This window comes from Lepidochelys olivacea, assembly GCF_965140295.1.
Source record: "Lepidochelys olivacea isolate rLepOli2 genome assembly, chromosome: 3".
NCBI lineage: Eukaryota > Metazoa > Chordata > Testudines > Cheloniidae > Lepidochelys > Lepidochelys olivacea.
In genome coordinates, this window is record NC_140413.1 from 48032120 (window position 1) to 48052640 (window position 20521).

Below are 20521 nucleotides of genomic sequence, written 5' to 3' on the forward strand. Positions count from 1 at the left end.
ACCTATCCTCCATGAACTTATCTAGTTCTTTTTCTGAACCCAGTTATACTTTTGGCTATCACAACTTCCCATGGCAATGAGTTCCACTGGTTGTGTGTTGTTTGAAAAAGTACTTCCTCTTACTGGTATTAAATCTGCTGCCTATTAATTTCATCAGGTGACCCCTGGTTTTTATATTGTAGGAAAGGATAAGTAACACTTCTCTGTTCACTTTTTATGATTTTATATATCTGTACCATATACCTTTCTTATTCATCTCTTTTCTAAACTGAACAACCCTAATCTTTTTAGTCTCTCTGCTGCTCTATACCTTTGATCATCTTTGTTGCCCTTCTCTGAACCTTTTCCAGTTCTATTATATACTTTTTGAGATGGGGTGAACAGAACTGGACACAGAATTCAAGATGTTGGCACACCATGGATGTGTACAGTGGCATTATATTTTCTGTCACTTTCCTAATAGTTCCTACCATTCTGTTAGGCTTTTGACTGCAGCTGCATAATGAGTTGAAATTTTCAGATAATTATCCATGGTGACTCCAAGATCTCTTTATTGAGTGATAACAGCTTACACATATATATGTATAGTTGGAATTATTCTTTGCAATGTGCATTAGTTTGCACTTATCAATGTTGAATTTTACCTGCCATTTTGTCACTCAGTCACACAGTTTTGTGACACTTTGCAACACTTTGCAGTTAGCTTTGGTCTTAACTATTGTGAATACTTTTATTTCCTCTGCAAACTTCACTACTTCACTGTCCACTCCCTTTTCCAGATCATTAATGAACATGTTGAAAAGCACGAGTCCCAGCATACATCTTTTGGGGACCTTGCTGTTCACCTCTCTCCATTGTGAAAACTGACCATTTATTCCTACCCTTTGTTTGAGGCCTGACCCAAAGCCCACTAAATCAATGGAAAGATTCTCATTCAGTGGGCTTTGAATCAGTGGGCTGAAGGGCTCCACAGCCTTTGAGGGAAGATTCCTCTTTACTTGTCCTTGGCGCATCTCCTGATTATCTAATCCAGCAACACAAGCCAAACCCTGGGATCTGGATTTTAGCTGTAATGCAGACTGCCGTTAATAAATAGTAACACCGTTAAAGGATTCCTAACAGGCTTTTACCACATTGCTGTGGATTATAAAGGGCCCAATTCTGCCGCACTTACTCATGTTGACCGCTACTTAGTCACGCAGATAGTCACATTGTCTTACATAATACTCAAAGGTGGGTAAAGGTGGCAAAATCAGGCCTAAAAATCAATGGAAGACAATGAAGTAAATACTCAGCGCTTACTTGCCGAACGTTTCGAAGGAAAGAAGTCTCAAGGGAATTTGTGTCTCAAGAGTATCCCTTCATGTATCATTGTTTGCTCAGATCAAATGATTTCCTATTCACAACTGATTAACTTGCCCGATCAATAATAGTGGAAAAAGAAAGGTGATCCTGTGGGAGTGGCTCTGTAAATGCAGAGATTCAAAGCCATCATGCCAGTTGTAAGTTATGGTACCTTACCTTCATGGACTGTTTCTCCTCTTCAGCGCATGTGTTCATAATCGCATCCCCAGTTTCAACAAGTTCATCTATAGCATCCTTGTGCCTCAAAATCTCCATGGTAAATGCCTTGTGACACAATAAATACTGGTCAGCAATAAAGGTTGAGTACATGAAGCGAAAACTATTTTCGAAGTGCATTATGATGGACTGAAAATTAAATCACGCTAGTACATTTTCTAGACCAAGAAAGCACTGGCCAATAATTAACATGACAGTTGGAAATGTATTTCTTTACCTTTTGAACTTGTAGCTGAGCAGCAGTCTGCTCTTGCTCAAGTCTAATATCACCCAGAGACATCAATTTTTTTTCTGTTTCTGCAATCCAGGCTAATTCTGCATCAGCTGCTTGATCAAACTAAATAAAGGAGACAAGAATTAGTTCAGCAGTTTTATATTATGAAGCTTGAATTGACTGTTTTAGGTAGTTAAGCCACATTTTTAAAAAATGCAAATGCTGAATTGTTAAAAAGATAACAGTCCATACCTATATATAATTTCACTTATATGTGAACTATAGAGCTCAAAATAGTACTGAGGGCTTTAATAAAATCAGCTTAATTCATAAGCATGACAAAGCAGCAGCAAAATTAGAGAAGCATAACATACTTTCCTCAAACGTACAAACCTCTATTAGACAACATTGGAAGATCAAAGAGAATGTAGTACATTTAGAATTTTTCATTGAACATTACTTGTCCTTGCTAGTGATGACCCTAACTTTCACTTGTCTTTTCCATCTGTTTAAAAATGTTTTTATTGCAATTATCTGAAGAAAAATCAATATAATCCTATGACATTAAGAAGTTTAATGAGTCCAAGAAGAATTAATGCAATATTAGATGACCAGGTTGAAATCCTGGCCCCACTGCAAAACTCCCATTGACTTCAGTGGAAACAGGATTTCACCTGAAGACTTGCTGGTGGATTAAGTGATAAAATATTCTTTTTGAATTTGGGCACAGCCTGTTCTTTTCCTGAAGAATTGGCTTTCCATTAGAATTAGTTAATACTTTGATGTTTTAAAAAAATATCTCAGAGCATTTCTGAGTAGGAGGCAATGTTTTGTTACATTGTGCAGAAAGGAGCAATGGACCAGGAAAAGAGGTACAAGGGACCCTAAAGCCTGTAGAAAGGGGACAGTAGATCAAACACAGTATAGTCCAGAATCAACCCATGTCTACACGACCCTCTGGGCAAACATGCATTTGGACACTACAGTTTTAGGGTATTTTTGAGGTGAAGCCCAGGAGAAGCAACATGCTGGATGCTGAATTGTTTTGAAAATCTGTCCACAAGTGTCACAGTAGAAGCTGGTGGGTCCTGAGCAGTTTTGAAAATCTGGCTTATATTTAGGTGATGCTGGGTATGTCAACACTAGCGCTGGAAGGTGTAAATCCCAGCTTGAGGGGGCTTACCCATGCTAGCGCTGATTGAACTGGTGTGCGAAAAACAGCAGTGTAGTGGCAGTGGTGCAAGGGCAGGATGGGCTAGCCACCCTGAGAATGATCCTGTCTGAGACCATAGGTACATGCTAGCCCCTCCCCTCACTCACACTGCAGCTGCAACCGTTCTGTTTTTAGGGTGCTAGCTTAGTCAGAGCTAGTGGAGGTCTCTCTCCTTGAGCTGGAACTTACACCTTTGCACTCCAGGACAGCCAGACCCTAAATGACAGCTGAATTCTTCTGAAAATCCAGCTCCAGTTGTGGGTGTTGAGCATTTGAAATTCTTTCCCTGCGCTCTTTTGAAAACCGATCAAAAGGTACCGTGTCATAATCTGTCACATGCATTGTAAGCTTTCCTTGTAGGTTCCCTGTTCCAGCACTGACCACACCAACTTAGTTTGACAAACCCGACAGTTTACAAGTCTGTAGCTGCAGACCCACCATTGCACTGCACCTCCAACGTACCTCAGGTGTACTTTAACCACTAAGTCTGTTGTGTCTTAATGCTTAATTATGAGTCATGCATAGGCCTGAGATTTATTTTTCCCTTATGAGTCAGTCTTTCTCATCCTTATTTTAATCCATTTGTTATATGAAAGAGAGCACAAACATTTTTCCACAAGATGTAATCTCTCATTTATAGCGATAGAAGGTAAATTTGTCCTAAATTTTGCAACTACTTTATAAAAAAGTATACTCTCACTCAGTCTGCATTATGATATTACTGCTAAACTAGTGTACTGCACCAGTGGTATTCAAGTCATTGTTCTAGAGCTGCATGTGGCTCTTTGGGCCCCGTTCTTCTGAAGTCCACCCACTTGATTAAAGCTCATCTTACTCCGCAGGGGTCTCAATGTTATCACAGGTGTGTGTCTCACACTGTCTGACATGCTTTGCAAGGCATCTCAGGATATGCTAAGCAAACATAATGAGGCTGCTTTGTTTCCTCTAAAAGTGTGCAATGGTAGTAGGGGGTCAGAAGAAGGGCAGATGACAGTGAATGGACTTATAGAGAACTACAAATTACTCGAAATGTACCATTGCCATGGGTATGTCATAATATTGAATAAATACCCAATTGAAGAAGGTTATGATGCAAACATGGCAATGGAGTGTCTGAATGCTGTGACACAACTATAGAAGAACCTCAGAGTTACGCACACCAGAGTTACAAACTGACTGGTCAACCACTTGTCTCATTTGGAACCGGAAGTACGCAATCAGGCAGCAGCAGAGACCCAAAAAAAAAAAAGAAGAAGAAGCAGCAGCAAATACAGTACAGTACTGTGTTAAACGCTAACTACTAAAAAAATAAAGGGAAAGTTAAAGAAAAGATTTGAGAAAGTAAGGAAACTCTGTTCTTGTTTAAATTCAGATAGTTAAAAGCAGCATTTTTCTTCTGCATAGCAAAGTTTCAAAGCTGTACTAAGTCAGTGTTCAACTGTAAACTTTTGAACGAACAACGATAACGTTTTAAGAAAAGGAGTACTTGTGGCACCTTAGTGACTAACAAATTTATTAGAGCATAAGCTTTCATGAGCTACAGCTCACTTCATCAGATGCAAACAATGGGTGTTACCATACAGATTGTAACAAGAGTGATCAGGAAAGGTGAGCTATTACCAGCAGGAGAGCGGGGGGGGGAGGGGAGTGGCGGACCTTTGGAGTGATAATCAAGGTGGGCCATTTCCAGCACTTTACAAGAACAGTAGGAGGAGAAATAAACAAGGGGAAATAGTTTTACTTTGTGTAATGACACATCCACTCCCAGTCTTTATTCAAGCCTAAGTTACTCTTGTTACAGTCTGTATGGTAACACCCATTATTTTATGTTTTCTGTGTATATAAAATCTCCCCACTACATTTTCCACTGTATGCATCCAATGAAGTGAGCTGTAGCTCATGAAAGCTTATGCTCGAATAGATTTGTTAGTCTCCAAGGTGCTACAAGTACTCCTTTTCTTTTTACGGCTGCTACTTGGAAACATAACGTTTTGGTCAGCTATGAACATTTCAGAGTTACGAACAGCCTCCATTCCAAAGGTGTTCGTAACTCTGACTTTCTCCTGTATCTGGTATAATTTTTCAGCTCCATTTGCTGATTAAATGGTTCTTTCAGGTTGAGTTTCTAGGTGAGATTTGTATGTACAGTATGTTAAAGAATGAACACTAAAAAAAATGGTAGTGCTTGTATCAGGATTTCATGATGGCATTTTATTTCCATTATGGACGACAGAGTAAATTCTGAGCTTTGAATTACCCTTGGGCAAGTCAGAATTCATCAGTTTGATACCATCAAATTAATACCCCTGATGCACATTATTTGCTATTTTGTTTGATCAGAAAAGGAGAACTTGTTAATGTGATGAATAATTAAGAATTCCTTTGTTAACACTCTGAAAAGCATCCTCTTTGGCAGAACTAGAGTAGGAGAGTGTAGAATAAATCTTTCCTTCCTTTTGAACCCATAGAGTGCAAACATAATGGGCAATTTCATATTCTATTTCTACACAGAACTCCCAGGGAACAAGGGTAGAACTTGACTCAGTTTCAATATTGGGAGTTGAAGTGATATCTGGGGTACTTCCATAGACTTCTGTTGCATTACACCTGGGATCATTTTGGACCAGTTAGGATTAATTTCCAATCTGACATTCATGTCAGGACTCTTCTTTCACATCTTTGAGGTGCCCTCTTCTCATGCCTTGCTCTTTTGTCACTGACCAAAAATGTCCCCCCAACCCCACACCAGTGCCTCCTTACCCGCTAGCCCACAGGCGCTGATTTTTATTTTTTCCGGTGGGAGCTCCATCCCCACTCTTATCCAAGGCACTGCCCCCACTCCGCACCTTCTCCCGAGGCCCTGCTCTCGCCCCGCCTCTTCCAACCCCTGCTCTGCACCCTCCCCCGAGACCCCCTGATTGCCTGCCACTCGCTGCTCTCTGCCCTCCCACAAGTGTCTCCTGCCGCCAAACAGATGATCGACAACCCCGCTGAACAGCTGTGACTGGTGGGTACTGAGCACCCCCTATTTTTTTTCCTGTGGGTGCTTGAGCCCCAGAGCACCCAGGGAGTCAGCACCTATGCTCTAGCCCACATGTTCTCGGTGCCTTTGACTCTCTGCAAAACCTCTAAGTATTTGCAGCACTGTTAAGTTACGACTACAATCATCCCTCCCCAACATCTCTGCCCAAATAACACTTCAGGTGGTTGCCTGTGGCTACTCCCCTGAGCAGGAGGTTGGATCCTTCCTCATATGTAGCTCCTGGAGTTACCATACCTAACATCAGCCCATTCTGGCTTCCCCAACATAAGAAAGTCTGAGGTGGTCTGGGTGTGGCAGGAGAGGAGGGATCACGATTGGAGTGCAATGTGTCCTCATGATGCTGTCTGGTGGAGCAGCCCTTTGGAACTATTATTCACTAGTGCAAATTAGAGCAGCCCTGAAGCCGTCTAAATTGCACTATGGGCTGGTTTGGTTCCTGACTACTCCCTACGATAAATGTGGGGGAGAAAGTTGGTAGAAACCCACATATACACATGGGTCACATGCCCCTGGGGATCCAGCCCTCAATTTTATAAAGGTGTCTGCTGAGATAACATACATATTCAGAGTGAATGCCATAAAAGACAGTCAGAATATTTATAAATTACTTATAACCTTAGGGCCCTCCATTATCACCAACCCTCTTACAGTCAGTTTCCACAATGTTTTGAAACTATGCCCTATATACTTTCAGCTTCGCTGAAGCCAATTCTGTTTGTTGGTGCTATGGGCACTGGAAAAAAATTCCATTCATATTTTTGTGTTTGTAAAATTAACTTCAGGCAGAAATTGGAGAATTTGCAGCTCTGCTTTTCTCTCATCATCAGGTAGCTAGATGTGAGACCACACAGATTTACATCTATGAAATGTAAGTGCCAATTCTAAAAGATCACCCAATTATTTTCTAATCAAACTTTAGAAACACACACATATATTCAACAACTTATTTCTTGCAGCTGCATGCAAATTACACCATTAACTCAGTCCTTCAGTGCAATTTAAGGTAAGTTGGTCCAACATGTTAGCTGCAGAAAATACAAAAGCACAAGGCCAGATCCTTAGCTGGTATAAATGGACTTCAGAGGAGCTGCACCTATTTAAACAAGCTGAGGATCTGGGCCATATTGTATATATTACAGCATAAAATGTAAATGATACAGGACCTGACTGAGCTTGTAGTTCTCACTCAGACAAAACTTTCACTGAAATCCCCACAAGTGCATACTCCCAATGATTTTGGCTACAAGACTGATCTCTAAGGTTTGTATCAACAATGAGGCAGATGGCTACAACAATGTACAGATTAGTTTTGCTCTGGCACTTGTGTCTGAACAGTGCAGTCACATTCTATTCAAACAGACCTTTAGTTGCTCAAGCACAGCAAATATACGGCAACGTTGTTAACGAACAACCTTTGTTCAGGTAGAGATTCCTGGAGGCAAACTTTTTATTGCCCAAAGAACAAAAAACGCTGTTTAGTACCTGCTGTGATCTTAGAATGGCAGCATCAATCTCCTCCACCTTCTGAGTTAGAGTGTCACTCACTAATCTGTACCGCTCATTGTCGTCAGTCACCATTTTGTCTAACCCCTCTCTTGCCCTCCATGGCACCAATTCCAGCAAGGCACTGCTGACTTCATTGAGAGTGTCCAATAAGCCTTTGTTGTTCTTTGCTTCTTTTTTCAACTCCTGAAAAAGGCCATTTAAAGTAAACATGCCAGCATGAGAGCCAAACACACACAGCTTGCACATATTTTTATTCTTCTGTCTACTCTAAGAAGCAAGAACTGGAACATTTTCCAGGCGAACAAAAGGGATAAATTGGCACACTTATTTTCAGCTCAGTTACATTAGCCTTTGTTATTGTTAAGTTGTTTGACAGAAAAGCAGGTGATTCCTGAAGGGAAGTTTCTACAGAACAGAACTGAAATATATTCCTCCAATCAGCATGGTAGACTGTCATTCTCTGGAATTCAATACAGTTGTCAGTCTTTAATCAAGCAAATAAAGAGAAGAAAGCAAACACATATTCTTTGCACTCTGCAACCATCTTTCTATGGAACAAATTCACCAGCAAGTAAAATCAAATGTGAAATAACGCAAAATATTGTCTAAATTCAAGTGAATTTTTAAATGAACATTTGAATTCAATCCATTCAATCAAAATCATTACAAGTGCAGTGAAAAATGACCTTTTTATTCCCACATGCAACCATATTTTGATTTTCTGTTATTTTTTAATCTGGTTTCCAAAATAAGTGTATTTATTTAGCAATTTAGTAACCTATTTCATGTAATGGTGTTATTAGTGTTCTACTAACACTCTACAGTTTCTTTCCAAATAGTTGTTACTAGCCTGAAATTAATACTGTCTCTTAAATACAGGCTCTTTTCCTACTTTAAGGTTTTGTATTTGTCTGTGACACAACTAAAGAACAAAAATAACTTTGTTTGACGATTTAAGAGTTTTCCCAGTGATCGGTAGCTTACTGAACTAGAACAAAATGTAGCTCTTCTCCTGTTGACCTAATAATAAACCTCAGCCAAATCTCATCAGTGACTGCTAGAAAGAGATTGTGATTCTTTACTGTTTTATTCCTAGTCAGAGAGCTGATCTGGTGCCAAATTATGATTGTTTGCAAGGCATCCTCCAGCCAAAGAGAAGCTAACCCACTTAACTAGTTCAAATCTTTACATGAAAAATAACAAAGCAATATATACAGTTTACAGCTTTTAGAACATACTTTTTGTCTTTCTTGTACTTCACTTAATTCTTCTCCCTTGGGGATCTGAGCATCATATGAAAGCAATTCCACCTCCACTTTGTCAAGCCATATGCAGAGTTCCTCATGAGTGGACTGCAGTTGACTTGCAAGCTGCAGAGCTTGCTCTAAAGTCTTGGATACATCAGAACTCAATTTAGTAATATCTTTGTACCTTGCTTTAATGCCTTCCAATTTATCTTGAATTATTACAACTTCATCACCTAAAATTTCAAAGGGATGTTATTTCACATGAATGCAAAAAAACCAAAAACTAAACAAAACAAAAAACCTCAATAATAATTAATATATTTTTAGTTTCTTATGTGCAGAATGACCCAAACAAGACTCAGGGACAGATCATAGACTGGTGAAAATTGTCCAGTGAAGCCGTGGAGCTATGACACTTTACACCAACTCTGGATCTGTCCCTTTTTCTCTTACCACTCCAAACTCTGGACAAGTGGAGATCTGGACCCAAGCTTTGAGGATTGGGCCCATCTCTAGTGTTATTCCTTGAAGATATAAAAATTCGTTCTTGTTCTCTTTTTCTTTAAAAGGCAAACATTAAAATTTACATACTTTTTACCCAAACACAGACTATATAAAAACCTTAAATTTACATTCATTTTTATATAGGTTGACACAGGTTATGAAATGTATCAATAAAAGTGCAAGAATGGAGCTGCAAAATACCAAATGGTATTTACATTATTAATTTACAATTTATTTATTATCATTAACTGATAACTAGACTGTATGGTTCAAAGAATAATTTGAATTATTCTTTGAACCATACAGTCTAATTATCAATCATTAGACACACACACACACAGCCCAAGAGTCAAAATGCACAGAGAGACTCCTGTAATAGACCTATTGCAATATATTTAGATTTAATCCCGTAACATAACTTCTAACTGGGTAACAGAGGAGGGTTTTCCCTTCTGTCTTTGAGAGTTGAAATACTCGGAGCACTGGAACATTTAGATAGATGTTCCTCTGCAGACCAGACATGTTGTGTGCAATTGGAACACAGCTTTTCCCGCAATACTAGCTCTGATCTGGATCTGATCTGATCTGCTCTCTAACAGCAAAAGGTAGCCTAATATCTTTATTTCTGGGCTTCTATAGAGAAAAGGCTGTGTCCTATGCCAAATAGTCCTACATCATGAGTAATGTTCATAACTTGCGAGTAGGAACAAAATGGAGGTTCACAAAAATAATTTTCCATCAACCAAAAAAAAAAATCAAGGGCCAAATTCTCTGTGTGGCTAAATGGGTGCATCTCCATTGACTTCAATGCTCACTTACACCAGCAGAGAATTTGGCCCAAAGACGTAATGTACCGTGACTTCAATAGTTATTAGAATAAACAATTAAATCAAGTGAATAAATCTAGCCAGTGACTAAAGGCTAATATTTACAAGCTTCAGCTTATTTTTCCCATAATCACTTACAAGTATGAGGAAAAGGCTGCTGAATCATTAATTTCCTAAAAGCTCTCACCTGTTGTTTGCTTGAGAAGCTCTAAGCCATTTTGTATAGCCTGATCAACATTTTGTTTTCTGAGCAGAATCTCTTCCTGAAGCACCTACGAGAAGATGCCATTTGTGTAAGCATTGAGGTTACACATCAAGTTATTTTTAGTTTAAATAGTTGTATCACCTTTCAAATCAAATATATTAATGAGAAATAAATAAACGGTGGACATAAAAATGAAGTAGAAATAAATAAATAAATAAATTTAAAGGAAAAGAAATAAAAATACCAGTAGGTCAGCATGTTGTTTCATGAGTGAGTTTGTGCTGTAATCTTGGACTGACAGTTTGCTCAGTTTGTCATGTACTTCATTCAGCCAGTTCATCAATTCAACTTCATCTTCCCCGAAAATCTGAGCATTGCAATAGGCTTGCTGGAGCAGCTCAGACCAGCTGTTACTCTTCTCTTGAATCTCAATATATCGGGCTTGGGAAGAATCTAGCTTTTCCTGCACCATATCTTTATCCTCTCTGGAGCTCATAGTCTTAAGAGACTGACCAATGCTAATGGCCATATGTAAACTTTTATTGCGAGTAAGGATGTCATCTTCTAACACCTAAATGAAGTTTTTAAAATAATGAAGAAAGAAAAGAAAAATGGACAAACCAAAAGCAAATACAAATGGAACTATAGAACAACAGAAATATAATGGTTTTATTGTCTATTATAAATAAAAAAGTATCAAATTTGGACTAATGGGGAAAAAACAGAGATCTCAGTTCTACTGTATTTCACAATCTCACATATAAAAAATCCCCATATGAATGACACAAATGTCTGGTTTATATCTTACTTTATGCTGAGAAATCTGCTGCTGTAGTTTAGAAGTTTGTGTTCCAATAGGTTCAGAATTTGCAAGCCTTTTTTCAGTGGTGGTCAGCCACTCAACCAGGGGTTCTAAAGTTTCATGGAATTGCTGTGCTACCACTAAGATACCTTCCAACTGACGATTCCTGTAAACATGCCAAGATAAAGGTCATTTTTGCGATGAAGTGCGTGTGAGAGATTCAATAAAACCCTTCATCCTCTCAGCTAAAAAATATTCTACACATTATTGTAGAAGCCAGCCACAAGCTGAAACAGATATACTTCCACAGTACAGGAAGAAAAACAATGTAAACCAACAACCATATAAAAGTACAGTTAATAAGAAAGACTCCAAAAATCATATTGGCTGAACAAGAGAGTCCAATACTTGATATCCTTTGTTAATAAAATAAATTTTACTGCATTCATATGCACTTGGTTAAAAATAACCTAAGGCTCCATTAAGTAATGCACTTAAATACATGGGCTCATTTTTATTCAGGAAAGTACTTCAACTTCTGCTTAACTTTAAGCATATGCTTAAGTCCTATTGTCTTCAATGGGACTTATACATATACTTAAAGTTAGGCACATACTGAAGTACTCTGCTGAATCAGGGCATGTAATCATGCTCACTCCAACCTGTAAAATAAATTCTTTAAATATCTTTTCAGTGACGTTGTATGAACTGTACAGCCCCAATCCTGCACTCCTTGTTCAAGTTAAAAACTCTCATTTTTGTCAGTGCCAGTTTTACCTTATAAGGTAAGATTTGCTCCCGAATGCAAGGTGGCAATCTCTACAACATCTCTGAGATGTCCAACGTTTTTGATGGGGTTCTGTTCTGTTCTTTATTCCACCCTTACAAAAATATTTTTCTCAGTCCTACTCGCCTATACATTTCACCCAAGGCAGACTATTTTAGTGCTTTCTATTTTTAAGACTTTAGAAAAATTCATCCTGCGTTAAACATTAAGGGCCAGTTATGAATAATGGTAATTCCCGCCCAAGAAAAAGAAATATGTCTTTTGTCATTTTAGTTTTCAGAAGTGCAATCAAAGAATTATGGAGACAAACCTGTATCTAAACAGATGGACTGAACAGACTTGTAATTTGATTTGAAAATAAATTTCACCAGACTCGTATGATAATATTAAATTAAATGAGATTAACATTTACTTCAATTAATGAGTCATGGATCCTTGTATTTTTTTAAACACAGAATGGTATAATAGCCTAATAACTGAATCTACTAATTTCTTTAAGTAATCAGGTTATTAATTATTTATTATTATTATTATGGGTGTACAACTGAGGGCTTAAATAACAATAGGCATAGATGGGGGCAGCCAAAAAGATTAGGAAGTGTCAGAAGAGTCCAAACAAACTTAATGCCAGAATCTCAATCCCAATAATACAGTATACAGATAAAAGCATTTCATTGTTTAGCATTGCAATGCATAACATTATAGATTTAAACTCTTTTCAGTCTTCCCTAACCACCCTCCTTGCCTCTGTCTCCCCACTTAGTTTTGTGCCTTCATCCATGCCATCTCCCATGCTTACAGCACCCTCTCTTCCTCCTCTCAAGCACTAAGTGACCTCTTTTCAAATCTTCCCTCTGAAAGCACACTTCTTCAGCAAAACCCTTCAAACACTGTGCCCTCCAAAGACACTTGCACTATTCATGTTAACTTGTCTTCCCCTGTGTTATGTGTATCTGAATTTTGTAGTGATATTAGAATTAGGAAGTTGTTCGGGGAAGGAACTGTGTTATCTTATTTTGTCTGCACAGCTCTGAGCATGATGGTGGGACTATTTTTTTTTTAACTTTATTGGGAGTTGAGGGAGCCCAGCACCTTACATAAGGATCTCAGCAACTCACAGGATCAGGACCAATGATCCAATTCTTCAGATAACCCTGATTTGAAAATGAGAAGTGCAATATTCTCCCTTTGTAGCCACAATTCAGGATTTAAAGAGTTCTAAGGAACCATTATTTATTGAGAGTTGATTGTGTGCTTTGTGCCATACAGAACAGCAAGAATCTGGTTTCTCCACCAAGGAATTTACATTCTGCCTATACTAATGCAGATGTGGTGTTCCAGATAATCAGAAGATGCATGTGCAGTTGATCTCACTAAAGTATCTCATTTTAGCTTTTCAGGATAGTAAAACTTTTTTTTTTACAGCTAATGACCTGTTCAAGCTATTTTCCTTTGCTTTTCTTATGAATCAGCTTTATATATATCATCGTCAAGGCACAATACATTTGACATAGCAACAAGAAAATAGTGCTTATGAAGTCTCAGATTATGAAGTTCAGGATGCTGCTTCTAGTCATCTATCCCTTGCTAAACTCATATTTCTCAAAGGAATGAAAGAATGTCAAATACCTTGTTTCAGCTTTACTGAGCAATGCATCCCATCTACTATCCAGGAGACTCAACTGCTTCAAGATCTTCACTTTATCAGCAGGTTCTGCTGACTCTGCAATTTTCTCCCCTTCGCGCTTGCTTACCTCAACGGTAGGTCTGCGGTCATCCAGTAACCTCTGGAGAAGCTGGAGATAAAGCAATCAAAAATCAAATTGCTAGGAAACAACTGAATCAACACAAAGCTGTGGAAATGTAAGGAGGCAGATTTGTCAAGATCTTGTTAATAACGTACGCTCTGCTTAAAAGGACAATAGCAAAGAAATATTAGATGCTTGTACTACCATGAAAATGCCAATATTGTAAAAAGAGTTAATTCTGACTTGAGCTAGTTAGTTCTTTCTCTGTAAATTGAAAGTGGCAGACGTCCACAAAGTCCTCGCCCACAAAAGACCTTTCCCTGTAAATGAGTGTATTAATTGGTTTTTGTGTGACGAAGATGTGTGGCAGCCCTCACTGGTGCATACACATATGGGAAAATGTCACATTTAACATCCACTGTATTTGCTAATGAGCTTTTATTATAATTTGTGTGAGCATTTATAGAAAAACTGCATGTTTGCAGAGGTGCAGATAACATATATAGGCTTGGAAGGATTAGATGTTTACCCGTAACTGTTGATTTCACCCTACATACACAAAGAGATGAAAAAATATTTCCATTGATAATAACTGAAATTTACAGACAGGCAAAGTAAGAAAAATGCTCCTTGAGAACTTACTGCAGTTTGATTTAAGGATATTGTTTACTTTGTATATTTTGACAAGTGATGCAATTTGTGTTTTAATGGTTATAAAGCTTTAACTTGGTGAATCTCAACATCTACTGTCATTAATTATTGTCTGCCCCTGCATTGCTTCACACAGCTGTGAACATGTAAATGATAAAAATAAAAATAAAATGCTTGAAACCCATAAGTTTGTGTAACTAAAAATTTAAATCAATAGCAATTGAAAAAATGCTTCAAAATACACTATTATCTGAAAAATTATGTCAAAAAATGGAATTCAACTGCTCTGATCATGTACAGTTACATTTTCCACTGATCATGTCTGGGATGTCTGAAAACTGGGTTCACTGACATCACCCAGTAAATTAGTTTCTCCCCCAAGAATCTTCCATATTTCTGTCTAAACCTTGATGATCCCCCTATTTTTTCCACCATTCCTTTGTTGGCTGGAGGGACTCCATCTCTCTGTCTCTGCAATACTCCCAGCACACAATGCTCTATTGCATGATGCAACCTTTAGGCTTCATAGACTGTGCCTCTATGTTAAATATGAGAATGACTTTGGGCCATATTGTAGAATGCCATGCAGTGGTTTGGTCCCTGAGCTGCATTATGCCCACTTCTTCTCTAGTTATGAAAATTCTAGGAGCGATTATAACCTCCTTATACCAGCCCATAGTGTTGCCAACATTGGAGAGGACCAACATTGCGGCACCAGCGTTCTGGCTGAGGATGCAAAGACAGTGGGATTTAGGCACTTACTCCATGCTGCTCATGCCTAGAGTGGTTAGCTCCACTGTTTGTAATACCGCTTTGCAAATTTTAAAACGAAAATTCTACCCCTTCTCATTTTCTGCTTCTCCATTAACCAAACATTGATTTTTTCCCTCCTGCTTTGTGTCTAAAATGCCTTGATTCTTTTTGTTTTTAACTTGCTAGATTTTGCACTTGCCTCCAAGTACAGATGAAGGAGAATCAGAGCCCAGTTTCTAAAATGAAATGTCACACCCCTCCACATAATTCCAGAAGATAAAGTATGGAAAGCACAGCTGCATTAAATACTTCAATACACTTGATTGTAATACAGTACACTTGAGCAGATTTTCTGCTTCAGTGAAGACTGGGAATTCATTATCATCACTGAAGCAGAGAGAGAATCTGAATGTACAATAATAAGTTTCACTTACTTTCTGTTCCTGTATCTGGGCCTTCACAACTTTGAACTCGGCAGATGGGGGCTTCTGATTGGCCACTAGATCTTCTGTATCAATGAGCCAGCTAAGCAGAGATTCAAGGGCATCCTGGAACCTTCCACAGCGGAGAAGAGCTTCTTGCAGCTGAGCAGCTCGTTGAGCAACCTGAAAGAAAGACAGAGAGAGTATTAATCACTTTTCCTTTTTTCCCCTCCTACTTCTGCCAATTAACCGAGGTTTGCAGAATGGCTGTCTTTATTACTGTAGTGTATTTTCATTTTTATACCTCTTCATCATTGTGCAGAAGTTAATTCACATTCATCATTTTAAAATTCCACCACTGTAGTTATGAATTAGGGCACTCATCTCTTAGGCTGTGGTCTTCCATTTAAAGGCATGAGGTTGATTCCCAGTAAACTATATTACCCCAACAATGCAGTAGAAATAATACTCCTGTGTTGTACAGTTATGTTCTACAGTGATACTATGGTGAAATACAGTGGTGTGAAACATGCCTCTAGGAACTGTGTGTTTTACAAGGGCTTCCTTGTAACAGCACTCAGCCAAGGACCCAAATTGCACTCCACATTAGGGACAATTCTCCCTTCATAGTTTAAAAGGCATGAAAGTAGAAGACATAACCATGAACCATGGACATCTGTTGCTCCACTGCATCAATGCTCCTGCGAGGTGAAGCCTGTGACAATGTGCACCTTTCCTGCCTCCCACGCCTGCCACATCCCATCCTCACCTGCTGTCCAAGAACCTTTCATGGCATAGGAAAGACACAAGGGGGAAGTTGCTCCTCTGATCAGGGTAACTTACAATTCTTAAAGCACCATAAACCCTGATGCGCATTAAAGGGAACATGCCACTGACAACACATAGCTGAGCCCTATTGCCGCTTAGTGCATTACTGGAAAATGCTCAGATACCCATGGTGAATACGAGCATGATAGAAAAGACTCTCTGATACCATAGTGAATGTGAATACAAAAAGAATCATAGTGGATGAAGGAGAGAGAGAAGTGACTATAACGTGGTTGAGAAAAATCCATGTAGCTACCTTTCTCATGTATGTGTCTCACCTCCATCCCTTCTCCACACAACTTGAGCTATTAAACTCCTCCCTGCTCTGCATATGCAGAAGGGAGCAAAGAGTCCTGAGGGAACCTTTCCTGGCTAAGAATGCCAGGAATAAACCCACAGAAAAATGGACAGAACAGTAGAAATGACAACCATACTTTGGTAGCTATTGACACAAATATTTTAAAGAAAATTGCGAAGAAAGTTACTGTATTAAGGTAACAGAATCCATGACCATCATGAACATATTTTAATGTTCTGTATTTTGAAAGATGACACCAAATAAATAGGGGGAAATACAAAATAAGAAAGACAAACATTGATTTTGTGAAATGCAAAATAATAACCTTCTTATTGAGGGTCTTCCATCGGTTGTTAACATCTTCAAGGTCATGCTCAAGGTTCTCGGTGCTAGCATTTTTAGCAGCACTTTGAATAAGGCCTTGACCTAACCAATTTACCTCCTGTTGTTTAACTTGCAGAGGTTCAATCTCTTCTTTCTGGAATACCTGTAGGTGGAAAACCAAAGGCACATCTGAACTATTATGTTTGATAACACGTGGAATATAAGCAACTATGATGTGGATATTAGAAGTAAAATCTTAGTACTGAAAACTAATATATAGCTATATAGCATTATTAAAAAGAAATGATATTTATTGAAGTAAAGAAAATCCTAAAAACAATCAATGCCATTAAAGTTGAAAAAAATATAAGCTGACAGTACACCACCAACCAACCAACTATAGTACTGTACCTAAAAAAACAAATGCTGTATTTTGTTTAGAGGGAGATTTCATGTAAAACTAGGATGTGAGCAACCACCCTGGTTTGATTGCAGCTGGGACACTGGGACAAATTCAATCCTGGTATAAATAGTGCAACTTCCACAGTGCAAATGTGCCTGCCTTCATGAGGCATAATTAGAGTTGCCAGGCATCCAGTTTTCGACTGGAACGCCCGGTCAAAAAGGGATCCTAGCACTCCAGCCAGCACAGCTGACCGGGCTGCTAAAAGTCTGGTTGGCTGCAGCAGGACAGGCAGGCTCAGTGCCGGTGGCTCAGTGCCGTTTCTGGGAAGTGGCGGCATGATCCTCTGGCTCCTAGGTGCAGGTGCGGCTACTGGGGCTCTACGCACTGCCTCCCGCGCCACTCCACAGCTCCCATTAGCTGAGAACTCCATAGCCAATGGGAGCTGTGGAGCCGCCGCTGGGGGTGGGGGACAGCGCACGGACCTCTCCTGGCAGCCCCTCCATGTAGGAGCCAGAGGGACATGCTGCCGCTTCCTGGGAGCCGCACGGACCTCCTCCATCCTCAGGAAATGCCAGGGCCAACTGGAGCCCATACCCAAACCCCCTCCCATGCCCCAACCCCCTGTCCCAGCTCAGAACCCACTCTGGCACCCAAACTCCTCCCAGAGCCCGCTCCCCGCACCCCAAACCCCTGTCCCAGCCCTGAGCCCCCTTCCAAACTCCGAACCTTCAGCCCAATCCACCAGCCCGGAGCCCCTTCCTGCATCCCCAACCCCTCATCCCCGGTCCCACCCCACAGCCTGCACCCCCAGCCAGAGCCCTCGCCCCATCCCAGTGGTGAGAGAGGGTGGGGGAGAGCAAGCTATGGAAGGAGTGGGGACCGAGTGAGTGGCGCGGCAGGGCCTCGGATAAGGGGTGAGGCAAGGGCAAGGCCTTCGGGAAGGGCCAGGGCAGGAGGCGGGGCAAGGGTGTTCAGTTTTCTGCAATTAGAAAGTTGGCAACCCTAGGCATAATGTGGCCACTGTATGTAGTTCACATTAACACAGCTTAGGAGGAGAATAGAAAACTAGAGCACATACAAAGCAGGGCAACCAAACTGATACAAGAACTCCTGAGACAGTGGGAGATTCATCTAGAAAATAATAAAGCAGACTCAGAGAAAGAGAAACACAGTCCATAGATAAAGTGACAATGTAAAAGTATGTAAGCAAGTAAAAGAATTGAAAACTAACAATATACATCAAGGGAGCAAACTGGGCGAAGTCTCTGAACGTTGGACAAGGAGCACAGCCTAAAGTTAGGGAAGGAAACATTTTAGGTTAGGTTTTAGTAAATGCAAATAAGTTCTAGAATATGGAGGTGGGTGCACAGCACAACAGCAGATACCGATTACTATTAAGGCTGCGAGTTTGTCACGGAGGTCACGGATTCGTGACTTTCCATGATCTCCGTGACTTCTGCAGTGGCCAGTGCGCCTGGCTCAGGGGCAGCTCAGGCAGCCCCTGTGCCAGGTGCACCGGCCACTGCTGGGGCAGTCTTGGGCCACCATCCCCGCCCCCTCTGTCTCCACCCAGAGCGCTGGCTTCGCAGCTCCTATTTGGCTGGGAACCAATGGGAGCTGCAGGGCGATGCCTGTAGGCGGAGGCAGCGCGCAGAGCTGCCTGGCCATGCCTCCGCAAGGGGGATGTCACCGCTTCCGGGAAGCCCCCCACGTAAGTGCCCCCAAGAGCCCACCTCACCTCACCCCGTCTCATGCCCCACCCCACTGTCCCTTCCCACACACAAACTCTGCTGCTGCTGGCGGGGGGGAAGGCGTGGAGCCAAGTAGGGAGTCTGCCGGCCTCGCCAACCCTCCCCCAGCCCAGCAGGCTCCCAGTCCATGTGCTGCTGCCTGCATGCCCGCCCACCCGCCAGCAGCCAGGCCGCCCTCCCACAGCACCCGCGGGGTCCCTGGCAGCCACCCCCACCCCCTGCAAGTTTTATTCACTGGTATTTTTACTAAAAGTCATAGACAGGTCATGGGCCGTGAATTTTTGTTTACTGCCCGTGACCTGTCCATGACTTTTACTAAAAATACTCGTGACTAAAATGTAGCCATAATTATTATATATTACAGGACAGTTCTGCAGATTGCATGGGCTCTGCGTAATTCTCTCAGTTCTATTCTCTATGATTGTATTTAAGCTTTGCAGAACCAGACTATTATCATAGTGATACCAGCGTAAATTCAGGCTAACTCAATTTACTTCAGTTGAATTACTCTGAAGTGACTCCAGTGTCAATGAGTTCAGAAACTGGCCAAAAGCCGCTGAATTAATTACACAGACAAGTGAAAAATAACGGATGAACAAACAATGGTAAAGAATGCTCAACTTTTGACCCTAAATCCTTTTATAGTGGCATTCAGCAGCAGTACTGTTTTAGGTTTAGTGCTTTCAAAGCAACCTTCTTCAGCTGCCTGAAGAGCAAGAAGCTCTTTCAGCATACCAGTTACTCTCCTTTTCTGGCACTAAGAACCCTGTGGTAAATTATGTGTTTTAAAGATACAGATATCACGTGGCGGAGCAAATTTCTATGTGCTTGACATGCCACTGTAGAGGCTGCAGAAAATACACTGAGCACCTGGGAGAAAGCACTGGGGTCTATGCACACCTAGGGTTACCACCTCTGAAATGCAAAAATGCAAAAACCGTGGTATTTCCCCCCCCACCACACACACACACAAGGCAAGCCCAATGCAACTTCAACCACAAGGCAACTCCAAGAGCCTCCCTTCAATAGCCACTTATATAATATCTAGAGATATAACACATATAGATAAGATTGACAAATTGCACGTCTCCTCACTTTCCCATGACACAAACCCTCTCTCACACATATGCAGGATGTGCTTGCGTGTTGGTGTGCAGACAGCTGCTGTATTTTTAACCGTTTTGATCTGTTATCACTTAACCTGTGAAGTGGGAGCACTGCAGCATCTTTAGCTGGACACAGAAACTTTTAACATTAGATATCCCAGTGTATTGTGGTTATAATGCAAATCTTTAGACCCACGCAGATTAAGTTATAAAAAAACCCGGCAGATTAAATTTTTTTTTGCAACTGGAAAAACCATAAAAAAAACCAGCCAGTTCGGTCCAATACCAGACAGTTGGTGGCCTAC

General features: G+C 40.5%; 1 protein-coding gene across 1 annotated transcript in view; it reads right to left on the reverse strand.

Moving 5' to 3' along the window:
* Positions 1–20521, reverse strand: part of DST (dystonin) — a 473375-nt gene that overhangs the window by 65342 nt on the left and 387512 nt on the right. The window contains exons 61-70 of the mRNA XM_084622757.1: positions 16955–17116; positions 15516–15686; positions 13559–13725; positions 11149–11308; positions 10585–10911; positions 10323–10407; positions 8796–9037; positions 7534–7740; positions 1799–1918; positions 1522–1629 (exon numbers count right to left, since the gene is read on the reverse strand). Coding sequence (XP_084478883.1) covers positions 1522–1629; positions 1799–1918; positions 7534–7740; positions 8796–9037; positions 10323–10407; positions 10585–10911; positions 11149–11308; positions 13559–13725; positions 15516–15686; positions 16955–17116 — 1749 coding nt within the window. The remainder of the gene's footprint in view (positions 1–1521; positions 1630–1798; positions 1919–7533; positions 7741–8795; positions 9038–10322; positions 10408–10584; positions 10912–11148; positions 11309–13558; positions 13726–15515; positions 15687–16954; positions 17117–20521) is intronic.